The sequence below is a fragment of the Haliotis rufescens genome, unplaced genomic scaffold (assembly GCF_023055435.1).
Source record: "Haliotis rufescens isolate VD_foot unplaced genomic scaffold, xgHalRufe1.0.p SCAF_27, whole genome shotgun sequence".
NCBI classification, from domain to species: Eukaryota; Metazoa; Mollusca; class Gastropoda; order Lepetellida; family Haliotidae; genus Haliotis; species Haliotis rufescens.
In genome coordinates this window covers 3,305,859-3,330,491 of record NW_025963968.1, presented here as the reverse complement: position 1 = coordinate 3,330,491, position 24,633 = coordinate 3,305,859, and the positions used below count along the sequence as shown (strand labels likewise).

General features: G+C 39.4%; 1 protein-coding gene across 1 annotated transcript in view; it reads right to left on the bottom strand.

Moving 5' to 3' along the window:
* Positions 1–2,338: 2,338 nt before the first annotated feature.
* The window catches only part of LOC124139390 (nuclear hormone receptor HR96-like), a 42,272-nt gene continuing 19,977 nt past the window's right edge, over positions 2,339–24,633 (bottom strand). Inside the window, exons 3-4 of the mRNA XM_046506424.2 lie at positions 8,966–9,083; positions 2,339–5,274 (exon numbers count right to left, since the gene is read on the bottom strand). Of these exons, the coding sequence (XP_046362380.1) occupies positions 4,301–5,274; positions 8,966–9,083 (1,092 nt within the window). The 3' untranslated portion in view covers positions 2,339–4,300. The remainder of the gene's footprint in view (positions 5,275–8,965; positions 9,084–24,633) is intronic.

The following is a 24,633-nucleotide window of genomic DNA, read 5'->3' as shown; positions in this document are numbered from 1 at the left end:
CTCAATCTGCAGAATGGCATCCACTATCTGATTTTAAATCCAACCTAGCAACACGAACATTATCCAAATCACTTTTCCAGGCCACACCAACCACTTCTCGAGTTACGGATTAGCCTCAATTAGTTTGAAAAAGGAAATTGACTTCAACTCCAATTTTCTCTTGCCTCTCTGGCTTTACATTTTGACAAAAAAAACTGATAAAACAGGAATTTATCTTGTCAGGCATTTGCAAGAAATATGGACAGATTTACAATCTGACAGATGTAACATCTTTAGGTACTGTTAATTGAAGGCAGTCGTGGTACTTTGATTGTACATCATGTTCCCTGATTCAAACTGTAAAGGTATAGTAAAATACATGGACTCACAGTAGTTTCATCAGGCAGCGGATTTACAAACGACAACACACAGGACAGGGACACAGACTAATGTTTTCAAGAGATGTTTTATGTTTTTTGATCAATTGAAACCTGTTATGGCAAAACTATGATTTGCTTTAAACAAGGGAAGCTGTAATGCATGCAGCATACCTTGTTACCAAGCAAACATGAATATCACAACCATCCTTGAAGAAGCACCTGCCAGTTATGTTATTAAACAAAAATACAACTCAACAGTTGCTAAGGGCCACATCCCTGACTAAAGACAATTATGGTCCTAGCAAGTGTTGAGTAGTATGAGAACATTTCTGAAGAAATACTAAGTTATCGAAGAGATTTAAATTTAATTGAGAGAACGAAATTATTCTTTTTCTTACGTTGAAAACAAAGTAGACGGAAGATTGCCTATTGATTTGTTCATGTGATAGAAGCCTTTCTATCCTCCATTACTTATGACAAGAGTCTGTAACTTAATGAGTGAGTGAGTGAGAGTGAGTTGGGTTTAACGCTGTACAGTACTCCAGTTATATCACGGCGTGTCAGCTTCCTGAGGGAGGAAAGCATGTCGTGATGAAGGTCTCAGACATTTACCACTGTTGTGAAACCCACAAGCACAGGTACTGGGCTGACAAACCAAGAAACATAATCAGGGTGAACTTGGATTCGATCCAACAATCACAGGTTTCGGGTGTGCCAAAGGGACACAACTCTGCACAGCGAATTGCCACACCTTAGACAACAGGGTCGCCCGTGCCCCTCAGTAACTTAACGAACATGGAAACAGTATTTTATAGCATATATATGGTCATATACACTTGTCATAACGGCTTGAGCAACTTGTGTAAACAAACTGAATCCCTTAGACATAGAAATTGGCGAGGAGCACTGTCTAAATCTAACGGTCAGTGTCATTGTTTATTGTGAGATTTGTTATATGTCCTGTTTCTTACCATGTACAGTGAAACTGGTATGACAACATACTCCAACATACTCCAATATGTCCCGATAAAAATGCAGCACATATATAATGGGCGCAAGGGCTCTCACATTTTTCGCATTACTCTTATGCCAGTATTAATTTCACGATTTACAGAATTCATGTTACATGGAGCGCACACCCTGAAAACATGCATTTAAAGTAAGCGAGTGAGTTGGGTTTAAAGCCAATAAGAAACATTATTCCAGTTATATCATGGCGTGTCAGCTAACTGTGGGAGCCTGAAGTGATGTCTGTCTAGATTATGTTGACATGTTGACAGTGTCGGGACTTTTCTGTGATTGGTATGCTGATTCTGTAAACCCTAACATAAACAAATGGGGGACAAGAATACAACATGAAAAACTATGAATGAAATGAAAAATAAAAATCACTATATTATTTTAATCTGCCAAATGCAAAATTCCGTGTGTGCTTTTGGGAGGAATACAGGAAGTCTTACAGTAAGTTACACCAACGAGACAACCTCAACTTTCACTGTTCACATGGCAAAATGGTCACAGAACTATTAATTTTTTTTTTTTTATCTAAATCTGAAAAATATTGTTACCACCTAATGCATGTACTGATATGTATTTCTGAAATAAAGATTCATAAAACAAAAAATAACCAAAAGTCTAGCCGAGACAAAGAGCACCCTGGTGACAACAATGAAGTCTCAGATAATCAGCTCCCTCTGTTGTTTGAGACAAAATATTTTATACCCCAAACACATCATTTATGAGAACATCCTGTGAATGGACCTGAGAAAAAAGTATGTTTTTCTTGCACTTTTTGTGAGGCTGTTTTTCAAAGCAATCCAGGCCCACATAATATCAACACATGGTAGGTACTAGTGCTGGGACGGGTAACTCAGGTACCCGGGTCGGGTGGGTACTGAGGAGGACCCGGGTACCCACAGGACTACCTGGACCCGTGGTTAGTCACATGATATATTGTTTAATGACCAAAAATATATTAAAAACTCTATCGTTACACTACAAGTCACTAATGTTCACATTTCTTTCTGACTATGCACCCATTCCTTCTGACTCATATGTTTGAATAAAGATAAAATTTCAGTCAACTTCAGTGTATGCATGACCAAATCCTTTTATATGTGTACCTAAATACATTTTAATAGGATTATGGTCAAACTTTTCCCATTCAGACAGTTTGTACCTGTCTCTTGAGACCTACAGCGGGTACCTGGGTAGGGTTGGAAAATGGGGGGTAGGTACCAGGGTAGTAAATTTGGACTCGTCCCAGCCCTAGTAAGTACCTTAGGCAGGTAGGGGCAGATAGGAGACTAGATATTCTTAGCCTTAAATAAATCAGAGCTCAATAATCAGCAGTTTTTAACCTGTGGCTGAGTGTGGCATCACAATGCCTTTAGCAATATTTGAGTAAAATCAAGGGACATCATAACTGTGTTTTACACACTGTACCCAGTGTAGAATTGAAAGGAGCGTTCAGTTAAACGTCCACATGAAAATCAAATCTACAATTAAGATTTGACAATGATTCTTGTGACATAAATTACTCAAATGAAGTTAAATAACACCTGATTCTTACATATTACTATAGTTAACCGGCCAAAAGTGTTCTTTAATTTCTTTTGAGTAGTATATCATTTGCTTCTTACCACAGAGCAACAAAGACCACTGAGAGTCAACATTCACACAGAAACAACAAAACAAGACTAAGATTAAATAATAACAGCCCCTGGTGAGGATTAAGGCACCTCTCTTCATCACAGATCCACAACAAGTTTTGCCACTCATACTTCAACTACTTCTTCAGCCATGACCATCTGACTGCAAAAATATTCTCTCGTAAAACACAAAATCCAACAATGTCAGTACATCAACATGCAGTGATCACACGTCAAGAGTTCAAACACTGATTATAAACAATTGACATATGACCCCGGTGTGTGATTCTCATCATGAAAGTATCGAAAGTCTGTAACTCCATAAAATGTCAATAATATTTTCCAAAAGAAATTTGCACTGATTATTCTCCTGCAAAAAGTCAGGGTGAACATCCAAAAATCCTCAAGTTATTCAGAACTAATCTGCGTGATGTATTAACAACTCTTTCTTCTGGTGAGTTTTAACACATTCCAAGATGATTATAACCTTGACACAGCTGATGCTCACTTCTGATGCTCACAGATCATATACACATTCGTCACCACTCGCCCCTTTCCGTAACCTGCAAGAAGACTCGTCCCCCTATCGATGAGTGTTATTTGTGAAAATACGACAAACCAATCAGATTGCGAGTATGACTTCAATTACTTCCGCCAAAGAATCCCTCAGGAGTAATGTTTGATTTTACATGCCTTGCATTTAAAAATACACCCAAGCTACATTTAAATGTGTTCAACCAATCTGTATAATAATGTAAGTCCCAATGTGTCTTCAATGGCATCTGGAATATATATGATACATGGGGGAACTATACGAGAATCATTACGTGACGAGTTGACAATTCTTTTACATATGCCCGTTTGCGCTTAGACGGAACCCAGTCGCAAAGATGGCTACGTGAGGGGCACGAGTCGCTATTCGGCTTGTCCCGGAATAACACGAGTTGGTCACGAATGATCATATACACAGCTGACAGTCACAACTGACGACACGGGGTATGCACAGTTCATCCACATCTGGTTAACCACAATTCCATCGACACTCACTTCAGGAAGAATCTGTGTTTGTGAATTGTAAATCCTGTGGCACATATGACAAGAGGTTCCCCCGAGAGAGAACCTCAACTGAGTCAGGTTCAAGAGTATTTCCATGGATTAGGGTCTGGTTTACAACAACACTGATGACTCCATAACCTTATTCCTTGAAGGATGAAATGAACAGATCCCACCCTAGTGCATCTAGACAGTTGACGCGGAATCTTGGCAAGATTGCTCTATTCGTCCTTCCGCTCACTTAAGGTTGAGCACCTCCAACATAAGTGGTTCTATTTCCAGAGGATTCACCTGCAGGAGGACTTTGGCATGCCCATCACTTATTCCCTTGAGCTCATTCAGTTTCTGGGTAATAGCCACGAGGTACTCTTTAGCGTATGTGAACGAAAACACAGACTCCAGATAGTGCTTCAGCAGCACCAGATACTTGTCCTGAATATCGGAAAGAAGCTGATGATCTTTTACATTCGGACCATCAGGATTGAAAATAACGATAATTAGCGCCAGTCCAAACAAAGAAAAGTCATTCTTCATGATCGTTTTAAGAGCACGACAGTATTTTATGTGAGAGTCATGCAATTCGACAAAGCCTGTCGCTTTTTTCAGTATCACTGTAGACACTTCTCCTTTTGTAGTCAGCCATGAATCCCTTTCAACAATGTAAAATGATGCTGATCGCAGAAGGAGTGTACTGAGTACTGCACCTTTCAACGAGGATATTTGGTCCTCCTGGCTAAGGCGTCGAAAATCTTCCAAACGTTTTACGAACTTGATGAGACGTCGGACTGCGACTTCTGAATGGTTGATGAGGTCATTGACAGAGTGATAATTATCTTCCTGCAATGCTGCACTGCTGTTGTGCATGCTCCCAACAGTGGTCTGGTAGGCAATTCCCACCTCAGTCACAAGGGTCTGTTCATTCTCACTGAGCTGCCTATACATAGTTTCATCGGAAGGAAGATCGGAACTGTCCACGGGAACATTAATTTTATCAAAGGTAATGTATTCACTCTTTGAGCATGGAATGTCTGAACTTGAAGGACCCTCCATAGAAGGTGTGGGTGGGGAGTAGATGTTTGAAGACCCAACAGCGCTGGCTTCAAAGTCTGGATCAATCGGCTCGTCCTTTACTATTGTGTGTTGTTGCGTTACCTGCCGTTTTATTCTGTTTTCTGCCACTTTCTCCATCCGAGCCTTCCTCTCTTTGTCATCTGTTAAACACAACATACTTAACATTAGAGGTGTTTGCATTTACTTACAAAAGGACAAGGAGCCCTATCACCACCTTTACCTGAGGTGAGGCGAGATGAAAGGTTTTACGTTGAATCCATGGCCATGACATACCGTATTCGACGTAATTTGCGCCCAGGGCGCTCTCAAAATAAGAAATAGGGGGCTCTCATTAGAATATTATTTTGGTAAAAAAAAAAAAAGAGTTAAGAGATAAATTTCGTTGTTAATGCTGTCAGCCTGAAAAAATTTTTGTACGATAGATATATTTTTCAAAATTAAATGCCCATAATTAAGGGTGCATATAACACACAAGTGCGTATTATACGCGAATAAATAAGTCTTGTGTACATTCATCAATCGGAAGGGGTGCTAATTGGGATTGTTCAGTAGCCTATATCTTAGCAAATGTCGCCATGGGCGCTTATTAGAGCGGGGCGCTTATTACGTCGATTACGGTATATAGTGGCGTGTGTGCGTGCTCTTGTACTAGTCTGGACTGATACCGATTTATAGTGCTACCCCACTGGGATACTATGCCGCAGTTTAACATGAATACCCTACTCAGACACAGTATACTGACTCCGAGCTGACCAGTCCTTGTTTTAGCCCCTTAATGCCGAGTGCCAGACAGGGTAACAACAAGTACCATCTTTTTACGTCTTTTGGTATGATCGAATCCCGGACCTTCCGCTCTCCGGGCAGACGCTCTACCACTAGACCACAGAGGCGGTGTCCTTTACCTGAGGGCTTAAGGTAAAGTGTAAATGTACCACCAGATACTCACAGTCCAAATACATTACTTCCAGACCTTGACCTTAATCAAGACAACTTAAGATCCAACAATTATCCAAGTCTCAGGATAAGATGTGGTAGGTTTTGTACAGATACATGAAAACATAAAGTGTAACGCCTGTAGAGACTTGACCATGTCTCAGAAACTGACAATGTTACAAGTATGTCTTACAATAAGCTGAATGTTGATCTTGACCTTTGTCTTATTGTGCCCCAAACCTCTAAACAGTGTCCCATTCTTGAATAGGTAAATACCAAGTTTAATGACATGCACAAATATGTTTTGAGAATTTTTGATTGGGATTTTTCTATTTCATGACCTTGACCTTGATCTTTGACCATCTCCCTGCACATGCCAAACAAATTCTTCAGGTCCGTGTGGAATAAGACCATTGTACGATATATTCTTAAGTATATAACCTTAAAGTTCCATGCCTGTAGATGCTACCATGCCTTCGAGTGAGTGAGTGAGTGAGTGAGTGAGTGAGTGAGTGAGTTGTGTTTTATGCCCCTTTTAACAGTATTCAAGTTATATCACGGCGTGTAAGCTTAATGTGGGAGGAAAGCCCCAAGTGATGCAGGTCTTAGATGTTTACCACTTCGGTGAAACCCACGAGCACGGGTATGGTGCCGACAAACCTAGATACATAATCGGGGCGAACCGGGATTCGAACCAACAATCATAGGTTTCAGGCGTGCTCAAGGGACGCAACACAGCATATCTAATTGCGGCGGCTTAAACAAAAGGGCCACCTATGCCTTCGAAACTGGCATCTTTACCAAAACCTTTTCAAAGCAGGGAGGCCCGTGAAGATCTGGGGTAGAATAGGTCTTCAGAAAGCTGTGCTTGAGATAAAAGGCGACTATGCCTGTCGTAAGAGGTGGTGGATTGGGTGGTCAGGCTCGCTGACGTGGTCAATGCATGTCATCGATTCCAATTGCGTGGATCAATCGTCATGTTGTCAATCACCAGATTGTCTGGTCCAGACTCGATTACTACCAGACCGCCGTCATATAGCTGGATTATTGCTGAGTGCGGAGTTGATTGAGTGAGTGAGTGAGTATGATTTTATGCTGTTTTCAGAAATGGGTTTGTTGTCCCCATGTGGGGAACTGAATCTGGCATGATGAGCGTGACAGCCAACTTCGGGCCGGTAGTGAACTGTTTTGGCATTGACTGCATGTCTGATTGATATACACCATTATGACATAAATAATTGGCCAATATGAACATTGTCATGACACATGTATGACCATTATTTACTGAAATGACACACAGGAATGATTGATACACCTTGTAATGACACACACATGTATCATCAGTTATATTGATTTAACCTGATGGTATAAGCACAGTAATTGCAGGTCACAACGACCTTCTTGGTAAACTCAAAGGATGAAGCTAAATTTGATAACATTTACATGTTGAATATTACATGTGTTTAAAGCCATGGTGGAAATTAAGAGCCAAATTAAACTAAAGAAAAGGTAAACATTGTAAAACCTTACAGACAGACAGACAGACAGACAGACGTGGAGGGAGACAGTCAGAGGGACAGACGGACAGGCAGGCAGTCAGAGAGACAAACGTGCGTGCAGGCAGGGAGGCAGGAGACAGACAGGTGTGCGGATGGACAGACAGACAGCAAGGGAGAGAGGCAGACAGATGGAAGGGTGGGTGGACCGACAAAAGGGCGTGCAGAGAGACAGACATGCGGGCAGACAGTCAGACAGACAGACACATATTCTAACAAATGACAATATATTCATTATGACAACTGGGACATGAAAACAGTAATGTTTGCCACTTCGGCTATAGTCCGCCAGGTCACGTGATCACCCTAGGTTCTTATCATGTGCACATACTGTCACAATCTTCCTAAACATGACAAGTAGGTCAGTCCGATACTGTGCAGTTATATCTTTCTAAATGTAAGCCAGCAATAGCTGTGTCAACTTGACCTTCTTCCCCGTGTTGCAGTAATTGTTTCACAATCTTCTCACCAGGCATCTTTGTTCTCCATGCTAGAATCAATAGCCTCACGTTTCTCAACATCGTTGGCAACATTGTAACAATCAACAAAACTTTAATGAAGTTGCCTCATATTATCATGTTTATATCCTACATGGAACCTTTGAACTTTAAAGAATGTACATGAAATTGATCTTTCGTGGTTTTTATGCGAAATGGTTTCTGTGTTTATGATGCCATAAAGAATATCGCCCGCAGTTTAACCATGATGCAACACGAGATATAGGCTTGGAATACTTCCATGTTTCTTGTCTAGCGTTTCAGTCAGAAGAATATTATTTTTCAATTACAAATATGTGCACACACATTTCCCTCCACTACACAGAGGAGGGGTACGAATTCCCAAGAACATGACATTTGTGTAACATGCTGCAAGAACTCTTCGAGTGCAGATATTGGTCTTTGATGTGTTTGTTTGTTTGTTTGTTTGTTTAACGCCGCACTCAGCAATATTCTAGCCATATGACAGTCTGTAAATAATTGAGTCTGGACCAGACAATCCAGTGATTGAAATCATGAGCATCGATCCATGCAATTGGGATACGATGACATGCTTCAACCAATTTCGTGAGCCTGACCACCCGTTAGTTGCCTTTTACGACAAGCACAGTCGCCTTTTACAGCAAGCATGGGTTGCTGAAGACCAATTCTACCCCAGACCTTCACAGGTCTTTGATGTGAACATTTAATGATGCGTCGAGTGTTTTCGCTGTCTATTCCTAAGAATCTGTTTTTGTGATAACTCTGCCAGGGATTGATATTTTCTTTGACTTTTATTTCGCCAATTTCTTTGTCTGATCATTTCTTTCCATAATCATACCAGTCCCACCAAGTGTCTTCCTTACCTAATATCATGTCACTCTTCATTCCTATGTCAAAGCACTTTTTTAATCGACAGTATGGACAGAACCGTCTTGTCCTCACATCAATGGCACAGTCTCCTTGAAAAAGGCACTTCACTTTCTGAAACGATAAAAAACAAAAGATGTGACTGAAAGCACTGTGAATATTTCCTAACATGAAATGCACGATGAGTTTTCTGTGAATGTACTTTTATCACTGCAATCTGTCTGTAGAAGTACAAAACGGAGTGGCCTTGACATTATCAGTGATATTCACAGTTTCCAGCTGACTCTCTTGTTGACCTCATTGAGCGAAGAAGAAAACTGGAAAGTTTATATTAATCAGAAGTAATACGTCTGTTTGCTAGCAATGTATGGGTACCGGGTAGGATGAGATGGCCATGTGACTGTTCACCTTCTTGAACCTCACAGGCAGCTTGGGTGGTACACCTATTCAACTGAAAACATTCATCTCTGAATTTGAGTGAGTGAGTGTCTGTTTTTTTGTTTAACGCCACACTCAGCAATATTCCAGCTATATGACGGCGGGTCTGTAAAAAATCGACCAGACAATCCAGTGAGTGACATCATGAGCATCGATCCACACAATTGGGATACGATGACATGCATCAACCAAGTCACCTAGCCTGACCACCCGATCCCGTTAGTCGCCTCCTGCGACAAGCATAGTCTCCTTTTACGGCCTTTTAAGACCTATTCTAGCCCGAGTGAGTGAGGTTTTATGCTCCTTTTATCAATATTCCAACAACGTCAGGGTGGAGGAAACCAGAAATGAGCTTCACACATTGTACCAAAATTGGGAATTGAACCTGGGCCTTCAGCATGACGAGCAAACACTTTAACCACTATCCTATAACACATAAAGAATACCCAGAATAACCTACTCATAACCCACAATTACAGATTAATATAAGTGCTGTAATTCTCTTGCCAAAGGCTCATGATTTAACACCATTCATTCTCTTGGGTCTGAGAATTCATAATTCCTCATGGCTCTTTGATCCCTGTGTAGGAGTACTTCCTGTATGGGACAACAACAAGAAGCTGTCACATCTGCATCTGTTTACATAATCAGTAACCATGGTAACATCACACCATGCTTGTCTGGTCCACACCTGCACCTTGTCTTCAGGCTGCTGTGATAATTCTAGAAAACATTGGCCTACTTCATCAAATAGCAATGGTGCATCATTGTTACGTGTGAGCTTCTGTCACATGCAGTGATAATTAGTGCTGTTACCATGGTTATGATTCACTCGCATATTCGGTGAATCAAACTGTATCCCTTAATGAATTAAATTCATTATTCGTGGTCACTTGAATCAAATATTTACAAAAACATATAAAAAATTGCAACCATGAATATGCAGTCATGTGCAATTACATATGCTGTGCTTAAAGATATCCATAAAAATCGAACAATAGTTTATCATTGTTAATAATTCTAAGAATACTACCGCTATTACATATCTGCCATAAATCCTGTATTCACACAATCACACAATTAGTTAACGCCAAGTAGTCTCGTAACTACCCAAGCCAAGACGTCATAATGGCAGTAACCTCACTTTTTTCCCTCATCTACTACTAGGGGTAGATGAATTGGGGAGGTGGGAGGGAGTAATTTGTATGTAATAGAGGTATTATTCTAAGAATTATTAACAATGATAAACTATTGTTTGATAATTCTTACCAAACTTCTCTCTCTATTACATATCTGCCAGAATATACCCGAGGGAACCCGGTGGGATCTGCCTCTCGTAACTCCCTGTGTAATTGACAGTAATCCTTTTCTTGAAACCATTATGTACTGATTCTCATCCTACTGAGATAACTTCTTCTGAAATCCCCTTGAGGACTTGAAAATCAGAAACTGTGTCAAGAATCAAATATGTGATATTTTCACTAGTTTTACTGTTATATTTGCTGATCAGCCACACTTCTTGCACCAGGGGGTAGAGGGAGACAACATGATGACCTCACAAAATCACCAAACACCAGCTATACTTATGTGCATGTTTGTCTAACCAGCAGCACTATAAATTGATACTTATGAGTCCGTTGTTATAGAAAACTTATCAGAATAATCTTAGGTCAATGTGACTTACTTCCAAGTGCTAGATTGTTACTACTATTATAGTAGGTGTTAACTCTAGCACATACAGAAAATGTGTAATGGCCGCCATTATTATGTCTTGGCTTGGGTAGTTACGAGACTACTTGGCGACAACTAATTGTGTGATTGACAGTAAAGAGGACGTCTGTTGAAAATCTAAAAAAAATAAGTAAGCGCGATTGAAGCAAAAATAGAGGATTTATGGGAGATTTTTAATAGAGGTAGAGGTTTCGTAAGAATTACTTGTTATAAGCATAGATTTCTTAATTTGACAATAATGTGGTCATTGTTCATTGTAACCTGGATAAGTGCAGTATATGAATGTATAATATGTAAATAATTAACACTGTAAACATGATCAAACCATGTCAAAATAATTATTTTGTTATTATTTCAATGAATATAATAAATAATACATCAACTGCTGACTTGTTATTGTATTCGTGAATTAATATTGACACAGCCATGAAATTAAGCATAAAAATAACAGCATGAATTGTGTACTGGATTTCATGAATGACCGGGCAATGTCATTCTAATCAGATATCAGTTCTCCCTACAGCTAAACAAAGATCTGAGGACATCCCATTACTGGTCATGTCAGAACGACATGAGAAACTCAAGGCATGTGTTATACATGTTATAAGATACATGATATTTGGTCACGTAATACTATACTACCACTAATAATCACTGGGTAATCTGAATATCAAGATGGGAACTGAATTCACTGTGACTTTGTCTTGCAAATAGTATCTAAAATTAGCATGAAATTTATGCACAGTATCTCAAGTTGTTTTTATTTGAGAAATGTTTGTTTGTGTGTTGTTTAACACCACACTCAGAAGTATTCCAGCAACATGATGATAGGCCTGTAAATAACCTAGTCTGTGCCAGACAATCCAGTGATCAATATTGTGAGCAACGATCCACACCAGTGCGGCACAATGCAATCAACCAAGTCGCCGAACCAGATCACCCAATTCATTAAGTCGTCTCTTACAACCAACATAGGTTGCAGGGGACCCAGAGGGGGGTTTGAGCATTGTAACATCCTATACCGTATTCGACGTAATAAGCGCCCCGCTCTAATAAGCGCCCACGGCGATATTTGCTAATATATTGGCATGTAAAAAATCCCAATTAGCACCCCTTCCGACTGATCAATGTAAACAAGACTTATTTATTCGGTATACTACGCACTCCTGTGTTATATGCACCATTAAATTAAATTCTGGAAAAATATATCCGCCGTACATAAACATTTCAGGCTGTCAGCATAAACCACGAAATTTATCTTTCAACTGTTTTTTTTCACTAAAATAATATTTAAATAAGAGCCCCCCTATTTCTAATTTTGAGAGCGCCCTGGGCACTTATTACATCAAATACGGTATCTGCGTATTCCTAACTACAGTTGAATACATTACAACCCCTCTGCTGTGTCTCTCTCTCGCCTGAGTGACCACATACAAGGAAGAGGACCAAGGGTCAGGTGCTTCAAAAATGGGGAGGGATGATGTGTCATCTGTGATTAAAACTGGAGCCTGGAGGACGTAGCTCACCAGATGTTCACACATTTGAGTAAGATAAACATTGTGTGTCAGCATAATCAAACACAGACAAAAGGAATGGTTTAATACTTTATAAATTGTAAATTTCATAATACATTATACAGTTAAAAACTTCTCCTATCTCACACTATGCATTTCTTCTTCACAGCCCGATCCTTCAGTGGAAACGATGCTTGAACCCGTTTCCAAGCTTCAAAAACACCTCATCCAAACCCATCCTATCCGTAACCATGGTTACTAATATCACCACTAGCTGTTGCAACGCATGGACCTTGTCCTGCTTGACCTGCTCTTCGAAACTCATTCTCTTGCGAAAATCATTAACAGGCTTGTGTAACTGATGAGGGGATGGTTGGATGATTAGTTTTCAGTGCGAGATCGTATATAAATATACAATTTATGACTGAATTTACAAATTTTCAAACATATGCATATACAATTTTTTATCCCACGGTTTTAAGGTTGGGCGCACATCCCCAAGCCTGAAACAGACCTGAACCATCACACGCACACAAGGAAGCTTGTCCTAGAACTCAGATCCATCATCATGTCACCTAGGCCCACACAAGACAAACCTCTGGCCCACCCTTGTCCTTCTGTAACTGAGCATGAATCAATGTTAGAGAGAGAGGACTCATATTCAACTCAAGGTCCAGAAGATGAAACCAAAACAGCCGGGACACACGCTGCTAACACCTGTCCATGAATATCCCACAAAAAAGTAATTTCTCATTTCAAATGTTGTCCCAGTGCACTTTTCTTCAAACAAATGAACATAAACTCAGTTTGTCTTCCTCAGGTGTCTGAACCCACCACTGAACCCATCATTGTGTCCACCTGGTCTACTTCCTGACCAGCCTAACCTTGTTCCCTGTCCATAAAACCTAGCCAAGTAGTTTATTTGTTTCTGAAAGCTTTGTTATCTACTAGGGCACATGAAATGTCCAACATTAAACGTTTAACCACCACAAAGACTTCATATCTTTTAATGCCATAGTAATAGAATGGCATCGATGTTACACACACAGCTTGCTGGGCCTATGGAAGGGACCTACATGGGGTATGTAGCTATGGCCAGACAGGTTACCCCCCGGTATATATTTTTATTCATTTTTTCAAAATTAATTTTAGGATCCGTCATCAAATAATAAAAAGACACCACACTCGCGTGAATTGGATTTGAATAAACGTGTTGCCATTTAAACTGTTCTTTAATCATATGTGCCTGACATTGTTGTACTGATTTTAAGTGTGTTGGATCAAGCCATATTTTCATTCAATTTACAAAAATTGTTGTTGTTTTTTGTCAAGATGCCAGTTTATTTCATTCAAAGTTTTAAACACACAAAGATAAGTCCAGAAAGAAAAAATAAATTTTGAAATGTTATTTTTACTTTCCCAGTTGCATATCCATAGACTTTAAATAATTAAAATTTCTTAAAGCATTGGGTGGCACTTTATAACGATGTGGATTTATTCTTTAATAAATGTTTCACCAAACACTAATTACAAGTGAACATGAGTTATGAAAACGTAAATATTTTCATCCATTGTGGCAGGTATTTTGCCATCCTGTCATGGCTTATGCACCAGAGCACATGCAAGTAACGTGATATGTATTGGATTATATAACAACGCCTAACATGACAGGAGTACAATTAAAATAGTAAATCATCATGTCTAGTGATATGAAGTCACAAATGTCTCATTTTCATTCACAAAGTTTGTTATCTCTTGTTTGTTCACCTGAAGCGACATGACATAGTTTTTGCCTGGGCACAATACAGGATATGGCAATTCTACTAAAGTGCACACTATGCACAAGAAAATAGATATTACCCGACCTACATTCCATATTAAGATTAATGCGGGTGTCTGATAACGAGCGGGCGTCTGATAATGCTGGTGTGTCATCCATGGACCCCCGACCCACCTTATAGTGAGGGATGACTATATGAGGTCAACTAATATCGTCTAATACATGCTCGACGAATATTACGTAATAAAGACAAACAGATAGCTTATTTGCACAGACGCCATCCAATCTAAAGTACAAATACATTTCAAACCTAATGTAACTGAGAGTTACAATGTTTAAAGGGGTATCTGCGGTAGGAACTACCGCACTCTGAGTGGGCGGAGCTTTAACGAGTGATCTGACAGGTCATTATGACATCATGATAACACTTCCTTGGTTAATCCGTAAACGGACAACGTCATGTGAACACCCACCCAGGTGGGCCGTTTGACAACAAGGATGTATGTTTTAATGGTAATAAATATCCGTCAAACAATTCCAAGACTTTACAATAAATGCCTAGGTCTTTGGTTTCGAAACATACCTGCCATGTCGTCTTCACATCTTTATGAAATGATACTGTGGAATGTCTGTGATTTATCCAACACAGTCCAACACACAGATTTTAGTTCTGCGCTATTCTCTGGACGAGAACAAAATACATTTGTCATGATGAATAAGAGCAGTGCAATCGAATAAATAGAGAATCTCAACCGAGTGTCTTTTGATATCAAATATATCAATACGAGTTGATGAAAGTGGAAAAGTTCCAAGGCTTGCCGAGGATTTTTGCCACTTTTATCAACGAGTGTTGATATATTTGATATAAAAACACACTCGGGTGAGATTTTATTTATCATCCAACATCATTCTTCCAACTTTTTCAATTTGTAGACAGTAATTTGCTAACAGCTTCAGTAGCAGAGCCATTAGTGATGTCATTTGATTTTGACGTCATGGTAACCAGTGACGTCACAATGGTCTACAAAGCATTGTGATGTAATTTCATTGCAGATATCACTTGATCTCATCCATGCCATATCTCCTGTGGGAGCCAGTTTTGGATGACAAAACACCATAATATGTATCAGGGCACCAATCGTAATCCTGTGGTGTACGGTATATCTGCAGTTTATGAATAGCATTTCTCACACTATACAGGGCAATCAGTGATTTCAACAGTGTTTTTTTCATTGTGTTCGTCTTAGCTTCATCTGGAATATGGATGACAACAATCTTGAAAAACAACCTGGTAATGGTCAAAAATATTTTCAAGTGATGAAAATTATTTTTTGTCATTTCCGTCACGTTTTCATTGCCCAGTAGCAATGTGTTTTGGCAAAGTCACACTTGTCCGAAATTAGCTCATCATGCCAAAGTCACTCACTCCATGAAACTTGGCAGATCCCAGTGACCCAGATTCCCTGCTGATTGGCATGTCAAGTGTCATTTGCAGAAAGCCATCCATATTTTTTGTATGTGTTTCTCACCTCAAACCTCAACTAACTAGAGAGCAGGCAGACAAAATAAAATATATTATTTATTAAAAAATGTCTTTCAATAATTGTGTAAGTTATTTTATGACATTATAAAAAAAAGTTTAAACACTTGTTACAGGATGTAGTCTAAGAATTAATTGATGATGTAGATCGAGTCGCCTTGCTTCGGAGACTATTTTTTAATAAACAACTGAAGAAAGATAAAGTTGACTTCGTTCATTTTTGACGATGCAATGGTAGATCTAATAGTATTTCTTTTATTGGATCGGTGCACATTTCCACAGCGGCAAGAAAAATTGAGACACAAAACTTTATATTATTTCACGGCGGAATGGAGATAAAACACGGACAGCCTCACATACTTCAAAATGATGTTCAGATAAATATTTGTTTACATTAATTCTGTCATGTGCGTGAACATGGATTTCAACAATATTTTCATCAAGATTATTCAGGTCACTGGCCACACAGATCATCCTCTATTGTCAACTTTGTTGTGAACATGTTTGGTCTCGAAGCTCAAAGCAACAATGTTTCTCTCAGATGCATCTTTCCTCCATCCATAATTTGCATTTTTTTTAAAAGAAATGTTTTTGTGAATACTATTATTAAAAAACATCCTGTTCATGGAACTTTTGGATTGCTCTGCAGATTTCTTTTATTACTTTCTAAAACTTTTTGCTTTCCCCCTTTCTGACCACGCGATCTCCTAGCAACGACGCCCCAAGAGCGCATCCGAGTGAGTGAGTGAGTGAGTGAGTGAGTGAGTGAGTGAGTGAGTGAGTGAGTGTTGTTTAACGCCACACTCAGCAATATTCCAGCTATATGATGGCGGTCTGTAAAGAATCGAGTCTGGACCAGACAATCCAGTGAGATGAGAGATGCGGTGACTTAGTTCGGAATCCTATATAAACCTCTCAACTTGTATTTAAATGGCCACTGATTAACAGCAATTCGCCGGGACAGGTTGTTGTCTTTTTGTTGATTTTTTTGTGAGTATCAGATAATATCCCAGAAATCTTGACCAGTTCATGATCTGTGCTGTGCAAACTGTAAGCGCAATTCTCGCTCTTATTAAAGGAATAAGGGCGTATCATCACATTGATCAACAAAATGAAATACAGTTTTGTCTTGAAAAGGGTTGGTTTGTTGTTTAACGCCTCACTCAGCAATATTCCAGCTATATGACGGTGGTCTGTAAATAATCGAGTTTGGACCAGACAATCCAGTGATTAATATCATGAGGATCAATCCATGCAATTGGGATCGATGACATGCATCAACCAAGTCAGTGAGTCTGACCAACTGATCCTGTTAGTCGCCTTTTATGACAAGCATAGTCACCTTTTACGGCAAGCATGGGTTGCTGAAGACCTATTTTACCCCGGAATCTTCACAGGGCTTTTTTGTCTTGGAAATAATAAGTGCATGTAGGACACTTTGGGGATAGCAAAGTTTTGACAAGTCACTTTCTTGTAATTGTGCGATTTTCGTTTACTCTATTTTGACTCGTTAACACACACTAAATATTTCACCTGAGCATCGCTTATTTTTTTCGTGTGTTTGTCATAGTCAATGTGTAAAATGACTTTTCATTTTGGCAATTATCAAACACATCAGTATTCAGTACTTTTACAAATCTTTTTATGATAATGAATTCCAAACATTTTGATTCATAATTTCATCACCCAGTTACTGAAAATGTTGGATTAAAGAAAGTCAAAGTACATTTCTATATATTTTGGCTCCTAATCCTAGCATAATTAGTCTAATGTGATGCCCTTTTCAATGTCGGAAGGGTGGGTGTTTGGGGGTCAGCTAGTTACAATATCTGCTATATAAATACCTGCTCACTACAGTGTATGGTGAATATAAACACCTGCTCACTACAGTGTATGGTGAATATAAACACCTGCTCACTACAGTGTATGGTGAATATAAACACCTGCTCACTACAGTGTATGGTGAATACAAACACCTGCACACCACAGTGAATGGTTAATACAAACACCTGCACACCACAGTGTATGGTTTAATATAAATACCTGCACACCACAGTGTATGGTGAATATAAATACCTGCACACCACAGTGTATGGTCAATATAAATACCTGCACACCACAGTGTATGGTCAATATAAATACCTGCACACCACAGTGTATGGTCAATATAAACACCTGCACACCACAGTGTATGGTCAATATAAATACCTGCACACCACAGTGTATGGTGAATATATACACCTGCACACCACAGTGTATGGTCAATATAAATACCTGCACACCACAGTGTATGGTCAATATAAACACCTGCACACCACAGTGTATGGTGAATATAAATACCTGCACACCACAGTGTATGGTCAATATAAATACCTGCAAACCACCTTGTATGGTGAAAATTCATTCAAGAAAATCACACGACAATATTGATCAAGGTTTGCCCTAGCTCCAAGGGGTCATTATGACTCCATGGCTGGGCTACATGGCTGGGGACACCAGAAATGGGCTTCACACATTGTACCCATGTGGGGAATCGAACCTGGGCCTTCAGTGTGACGTGCTAATGCTTAAACCACTGCACAATTAACCAATGCTACCTCACTTCCCATTATAATAAGAGCGAAATACGGCAGTCATAAGTATCTTTTTCTATGGTCAGATGGTAATCTGTCAATTTGTGTCTCCATCAGGGATCAAATCTCAAATCTTTTCGTTATCTGATCGACCAGGTCATCTGCTATGGTAGTTATCTTTAAGAAACCATTCGAAATAAGAACAGCTTTCTGATTGGACATCCTGTTTTCATCACAAGGGACACAGCTCGTGGTCTACACGGGGTTGCACCATGATCGAGCCAAGAAAAGGTAGGCATGAAATGTAAAAATGTGGATACTAAAGTTCTCCTCGAATACGAAACTGCCCTTTATGCTTTCGGATTGACTTTATGGCAACCATCTTGGTTTGCTTCAGGCTGGTAGTTGGGTGCAGGTTTGTTTGTTTGTTTATTTGTTTGTTGTTTAACTCCGCACTCAGCAATATTCCAGCTATATGATGGGGGTCTGTAAATAATCAAGTCTGGACCAGACAATCCAGTGATTGACATCATGAGCATGAGTCCACAAAGTTCGGATCCTACGACATGCATAAACCAAGTCAGTGAGTCTGATCACCTGATCCCATTAGTCGCCTCTTACGACAAGCATAGTCGCCTTTTACAGCAAGAATGGGTTGCTGAAGACCTATTCTACCCCGGATCTTCACAGGTTGAATCTTTGGAGTAATCAGTGGGCTAAGAAAAGAGATATTTCATTTGAAAAAGAGTAATGTTCTCAGTTCTCTGATGCTGGTGTTTACTTCAATATTTTCGTTAGGACCAGACGTGAGTGAAACATGGCCAAAGCTCCACGCATGAATAAGAATCATCATGTGACACTAAGTAACTGTTTTTCAGAAAGGTGAGGTGAAATGGGGTTAAACGTCGCGTCCAAGATTATTGCACTTATTATAGCGACGTGCATGCACATGTGTGTGTGTGTGTGTGTGTGTGTGTGTGTGGCTGCTTGTACCAGTCCGGACTGATGCCTATTTATAGTGCTAGCTAAGGGTGAAACGATACACCGATATTCCGATGAATCGCGATACTTGACCCACGATACGATATACGATAAACGTGGGCCCATTTATCGATACGCCACGATACGGAACGCAAATCTCAAGTACAGCATTTCCTCGCTATTGTGCCTTTCAATAAACCGCTAACTTGGTTATAGCGCGCGGTAACGCATGGCTCCCCAAAACGTACTTACATTTTTAAAAAGCTCAGGTTTTACACCGACAGATGTTTTTCCCCATCTCATAAAACATTATCAGCTGATCACCGCAAGCACATAACACCGAAAATACCAGTCAGCAAATCCGAACTGAAGTACGCAATTCAATACCATTATTATACTATCTTGTTATTAAAACATGTTCATTGTATATCTGGACTTGTATGTAATATATTTTATTAATTTTATTCAAAATTTCATTTAATATTGTTTTCATTAAGTTATGTGAAATCGTGTGTGAAGAGATACAGCAACCACGGTCAGATTACCGCTTTTGACGCATTGAAACGAACTTTAGTTGCTAGAGAATGGATACATATATTAAAAATGCCATACTTTGACTCGTTAAAAGTCATATTTGTGGCAATTTGGCTAATATATATGCCAACATAACGTTATCGCAATCGAAATACATGTAGCACGGGAAGTCCCTAGGGTGACTGGTCAAATTGTTCCATACGTAAAAATATCCTGCAACAGCAATCACCAGTGAGCTACACTTGTGGTTCTTATAATTATAAAAGATGGATCGATACATGACTTGAGCGTATGTTAACAAACAATCAGGGATCTTGCATCACTGCATAATTGATACATTAACACTATAGCTATGTGAATTGAAAACGTGTCATAGGTGCATTAATAATTTCCTCTGGATGACTTTTTATGCATGTTTATAATATAATAAATGAAAATAAGGACAAATATAGTAATTTCAAGGAGGACAAGTAGAATTGCAAAATTTAATAAAAATAGCAAGCGTACTATCGGCACATCATACACGACATTAAAAATACCTGTTTCAGTCAACGCAAACTAGATACATAAAGATGGGTTGGTGGGTGGTGATTGGTTTGGGCTCTATTCATCCATTCCATAATAATTTTACACAATCGCAAAGGACATGGTGATTTGGGGGGTGTATTCATACACATTTAACAATATCCTACTCAAAAGAAGTCAAGCATCACCCGATTATTTCATGACAGATAAATTAATATGAAAGAATTTGGGGGTCCTTCACTTCTTCTGAAAGAAAAAACATCCACGTACATGAAAATCAAAATTAAACCTGCAAAATCTTTTTATTCATTCGAAGCTATTTGTCAGTGACATACATATTGGATTGCCCAAAGCTTCTTTTACTGTGGCCGTTGATACAAACTATGATCAGCTTTTCCTGCTATTGCAACGATTGATCAGATATTGAAGTGATTCCTGAAAGCATCATTAACTAATATCCTCAGCCAGGCTATACTTAATCAACTTGCTGTAGGCCTTCCTGATCACCGTAATATCATCAGAGGAAGTGTTGCTTTCACATGACCACAGGAACTCATATATATGGCTTCTCATGATCTTATCATTCACCATCTTCCCGAGGCAAGAGAGTTAACTGACTTTAAAAGTCCAGTTTCCATCCTTGCCGAACTAGGCTGGAATTACTGGGCTCGATCGTAGCGCCACCAGTGGCTATTACCAGTTATGTCCCTTCTAAGCCTCTCCTATGGACCAATCGGATTCCAACTCTCGTATCACTTGCGTTTGCTTCACACAAAATGGTGGCGCCCAGTCAGGACGATCTGATCGATAATCAAGATCCATATTGTGATAAAACGGGTCTTACATCGCAAAATGCATCAAATCACGTGAGCACCTTGATTAAAAACATGAAAAGATTTGGAATAATATCTGTTGACAACGAGTTCGCGGTGCACATGCTTTGCAAATACTGCAGTCGATCGCAATCTGCACGACAGTTTACGAACCGGATTTCGATTTCGGTGCACGATTCTGATTGGACTATGCATAGACCATTGTAGACTTGTTAGTCCAGCCAAAATGTAACTCCATAATACCAGCCTAGTTCGGCAAGGGTGGAAACTGGACTTCTGTAGTCAGTTAACTCCTTTGCCTCGGGAAGATGATCACTGGAAAATTGTATGTTATTTTCAGTTTACATGTGTATACTGTATGAACCAGTGAATTTAGATGTACTTCGGATAAAAACCAATATGACCACCCTAAACATTAATTTGAAGTTCATTGAAGACGATTTAGGGCAATGTAAAATATCAATCTGTAGGTAGTTCCTTGTTTCGATACACTAGCAGTGATAGATGTACTCGTTTCAAGAGTACCACAGAGCACTCATGGATTTAAGTGTGCCAACAAGAATTCTTTTAATAAAACAAAGAAATGGTTTATTTGAAATTCTGTTAATAAAGCCAATGTCCATGTGTCAGCGTTAGAAATTGGCACTAGTCCTGTTGTCCTTGCCAAACTGCCCAATAGTTAATGTAACATAAGGACTAATAGAAATTTGCCATTTTAAAGGGTTTTGCTATATGTTGTGATTACAAGAACTAGTGGACTACTCCTGTTAGTTTCTACTGCTGTGTGTGAGTTGAACTGGTCCATGTCACTTGACAAAGGGGCAGTCGGGTAGTCTAGTGGTTAAAGTGTTCGCTCATCACGCCGAAGACCTGAGTTCAATTACCCACATGGGTACAATGTGTGAAGCCCATTTCTGGTGTCCCCGGCCGTGATATTGCTGGAATATTGCTAAAAGCGCCATAAAAACATACTCACTCACTCACCCACTTGACTCATAATAGTAATGGCTTCATATAATCAACATAATCACAAGCTACTCTTATCAAACAAAGTTATTTCTAAGTTGACCTTAGGCGACATTTTTTTAATTACTTGGTTTACGGATGTTGAAAAAAAATAAAAATAAAAATTACTCCTTTTTTATTACCGCCGATCTTTACTTTAAAAAATGCATAAAAAGTTCAAACAAAAACAATGATTTCATTTGCTCGGCGAGGTAAAGCAAAGGGAAGTCACTCTGATATTTCCCGCTGGGATCCATCGAAGCTTGTCAATGCAAAGTGCAGTGGTGACCAGTTTAACTCTTTCAACACTGTTGGCCGGTACACCGGCCAAGAAGCCATAAGTAACCAGTCACCGCAGAGTAGACCGTCTAAGACACGTCAAAGTAGTATATCATTTTATTAACTTACCCGTCATATCATTCATTTATTAAATCTATCACATTTCGCAATGGCTGAAATACGTATTCCATTTCAATTTATCATTTTTTATCAATAGATTAAAATATTATTCACTATTTCCCGCAATGTTATTGAAAATATAATACTCGGACACACACTTTGACAATGGGTCCTCATCGAAGATATCAAACATGTCAAACAGCAAAAGACGTTTCAAGCAAATCTTTAAATATATTATACAAAGTAATATATAAAATCAACAAAAATATATCTTAAAGTTGCCAAACTGACATCTAATGAAATGTAAGTCAAATGACATCTCAGCTTTCGCCGCCTCTATTTCTCTATTTAATGCCAAAATATATGTAAAATCTTTGTCAGAGCTTGTAACCTAGCACTATACATCCATGATGTTCAGTATTTTTAATAAAGATCGCGATTTCCTGCTTAAAACGTTCAGAACAAGTATTTGTCACAGAGTGACGAAATATCCCCCGCCTGTACACCATAGTACCAAATATGAAGACAATCCAGCGATTAGTTCTTGAGATATTGTGGCAACACCGTTTTCCAACTCCAAAAACAGATTTGCCTGCTGTGACCTTGAAAATGGGGTCAAGGTCACCAAATCTGACAGGTGTATGCGGTGTCTGTATATACACTATAGTTCCAAATATGAAGACAATCCAGCGATTAGTTCTTGAGATATCGCGGCAACACCGTTTTCTAACTCCAAAAGCAGATTTGCCTGCTGTGACCTTGACAATGGGATCAAGGTCACCAAAACCGACTGGTGTCTGCGGTGTCTGTATATACACCATAGTTCCAAATATGAAGACAATCCAGTGTTTAGTTCTTGAGATATCGCGGCAACACCGTTTTCCAACTCTAAAAGCAGATTTGTCTGCTGTGACCTTGAAAATGGGATCAAGGTCACCAAAACCGACTGGTGTCTGCGGAGTCTGTATATACACCATAGTTCCAAATATTAAGACAATCCAGTGTTTAGTTCTTGAGATATCGCGGCAACACCGTTTTCCAACTCTAAAAGCAGATTTGTCTGCTGTGACCTTGAAAATGGGATCAAGGTCACCAAAACCGACTGGTGTCTGCGGAGTCTGTATATACACCATAGTTCCAAATATGGAGACAATCCAGTGTTTAGTTCTTGAGATATCGCGGCAACACCGTTTTCCAACTCCAAAAGCAGATATGCCTGCTGTGACCTTGAAAATGGGATCAAGGTCACCAAAACCGACTGGTGTCTGCGGAGTCTGTATATACACCATAGTTCCAAATATTAAGACAATCCAGTGTTTAGTTCTTGAGATATCGCGGCAACACCGTTTTCCAACTCTAAAAGCAGATTTGTCTGCTGTGACCTTGAAAATGGGATCAAGGTCACCAAAACCGATTGGTGTCTGCGGAGTCTGTATATACACCATAGTTCCAAATATGAAGACAATCCAGTGTTTAGTTCTTGAGATATCGCGGCAACACCGTTTTCCAACTCTAAAAGCAGATTTGTCTGCTGTGACCTTGAAAATGGGATCAAGGTCACCAAAACCGACTGGTGTCTGCGGAGTCTGTATATACACCATAGTTCCAAATATGAAGACAATCCAGTGTTTAGTTCTTGAGATATCGCGGCAACAAACAGGTGGGACGTACGGACGGACGTACGGACGGTCGTGAATACTATATCCCCCGCTTCGCGCTTTCGCGCGGCGGGGGATAATAACATGATTTAATCAAAACATTTTCGTCAAAATCTTAAAATTATCATACATGAGGACAGTACTGGTGCTGTT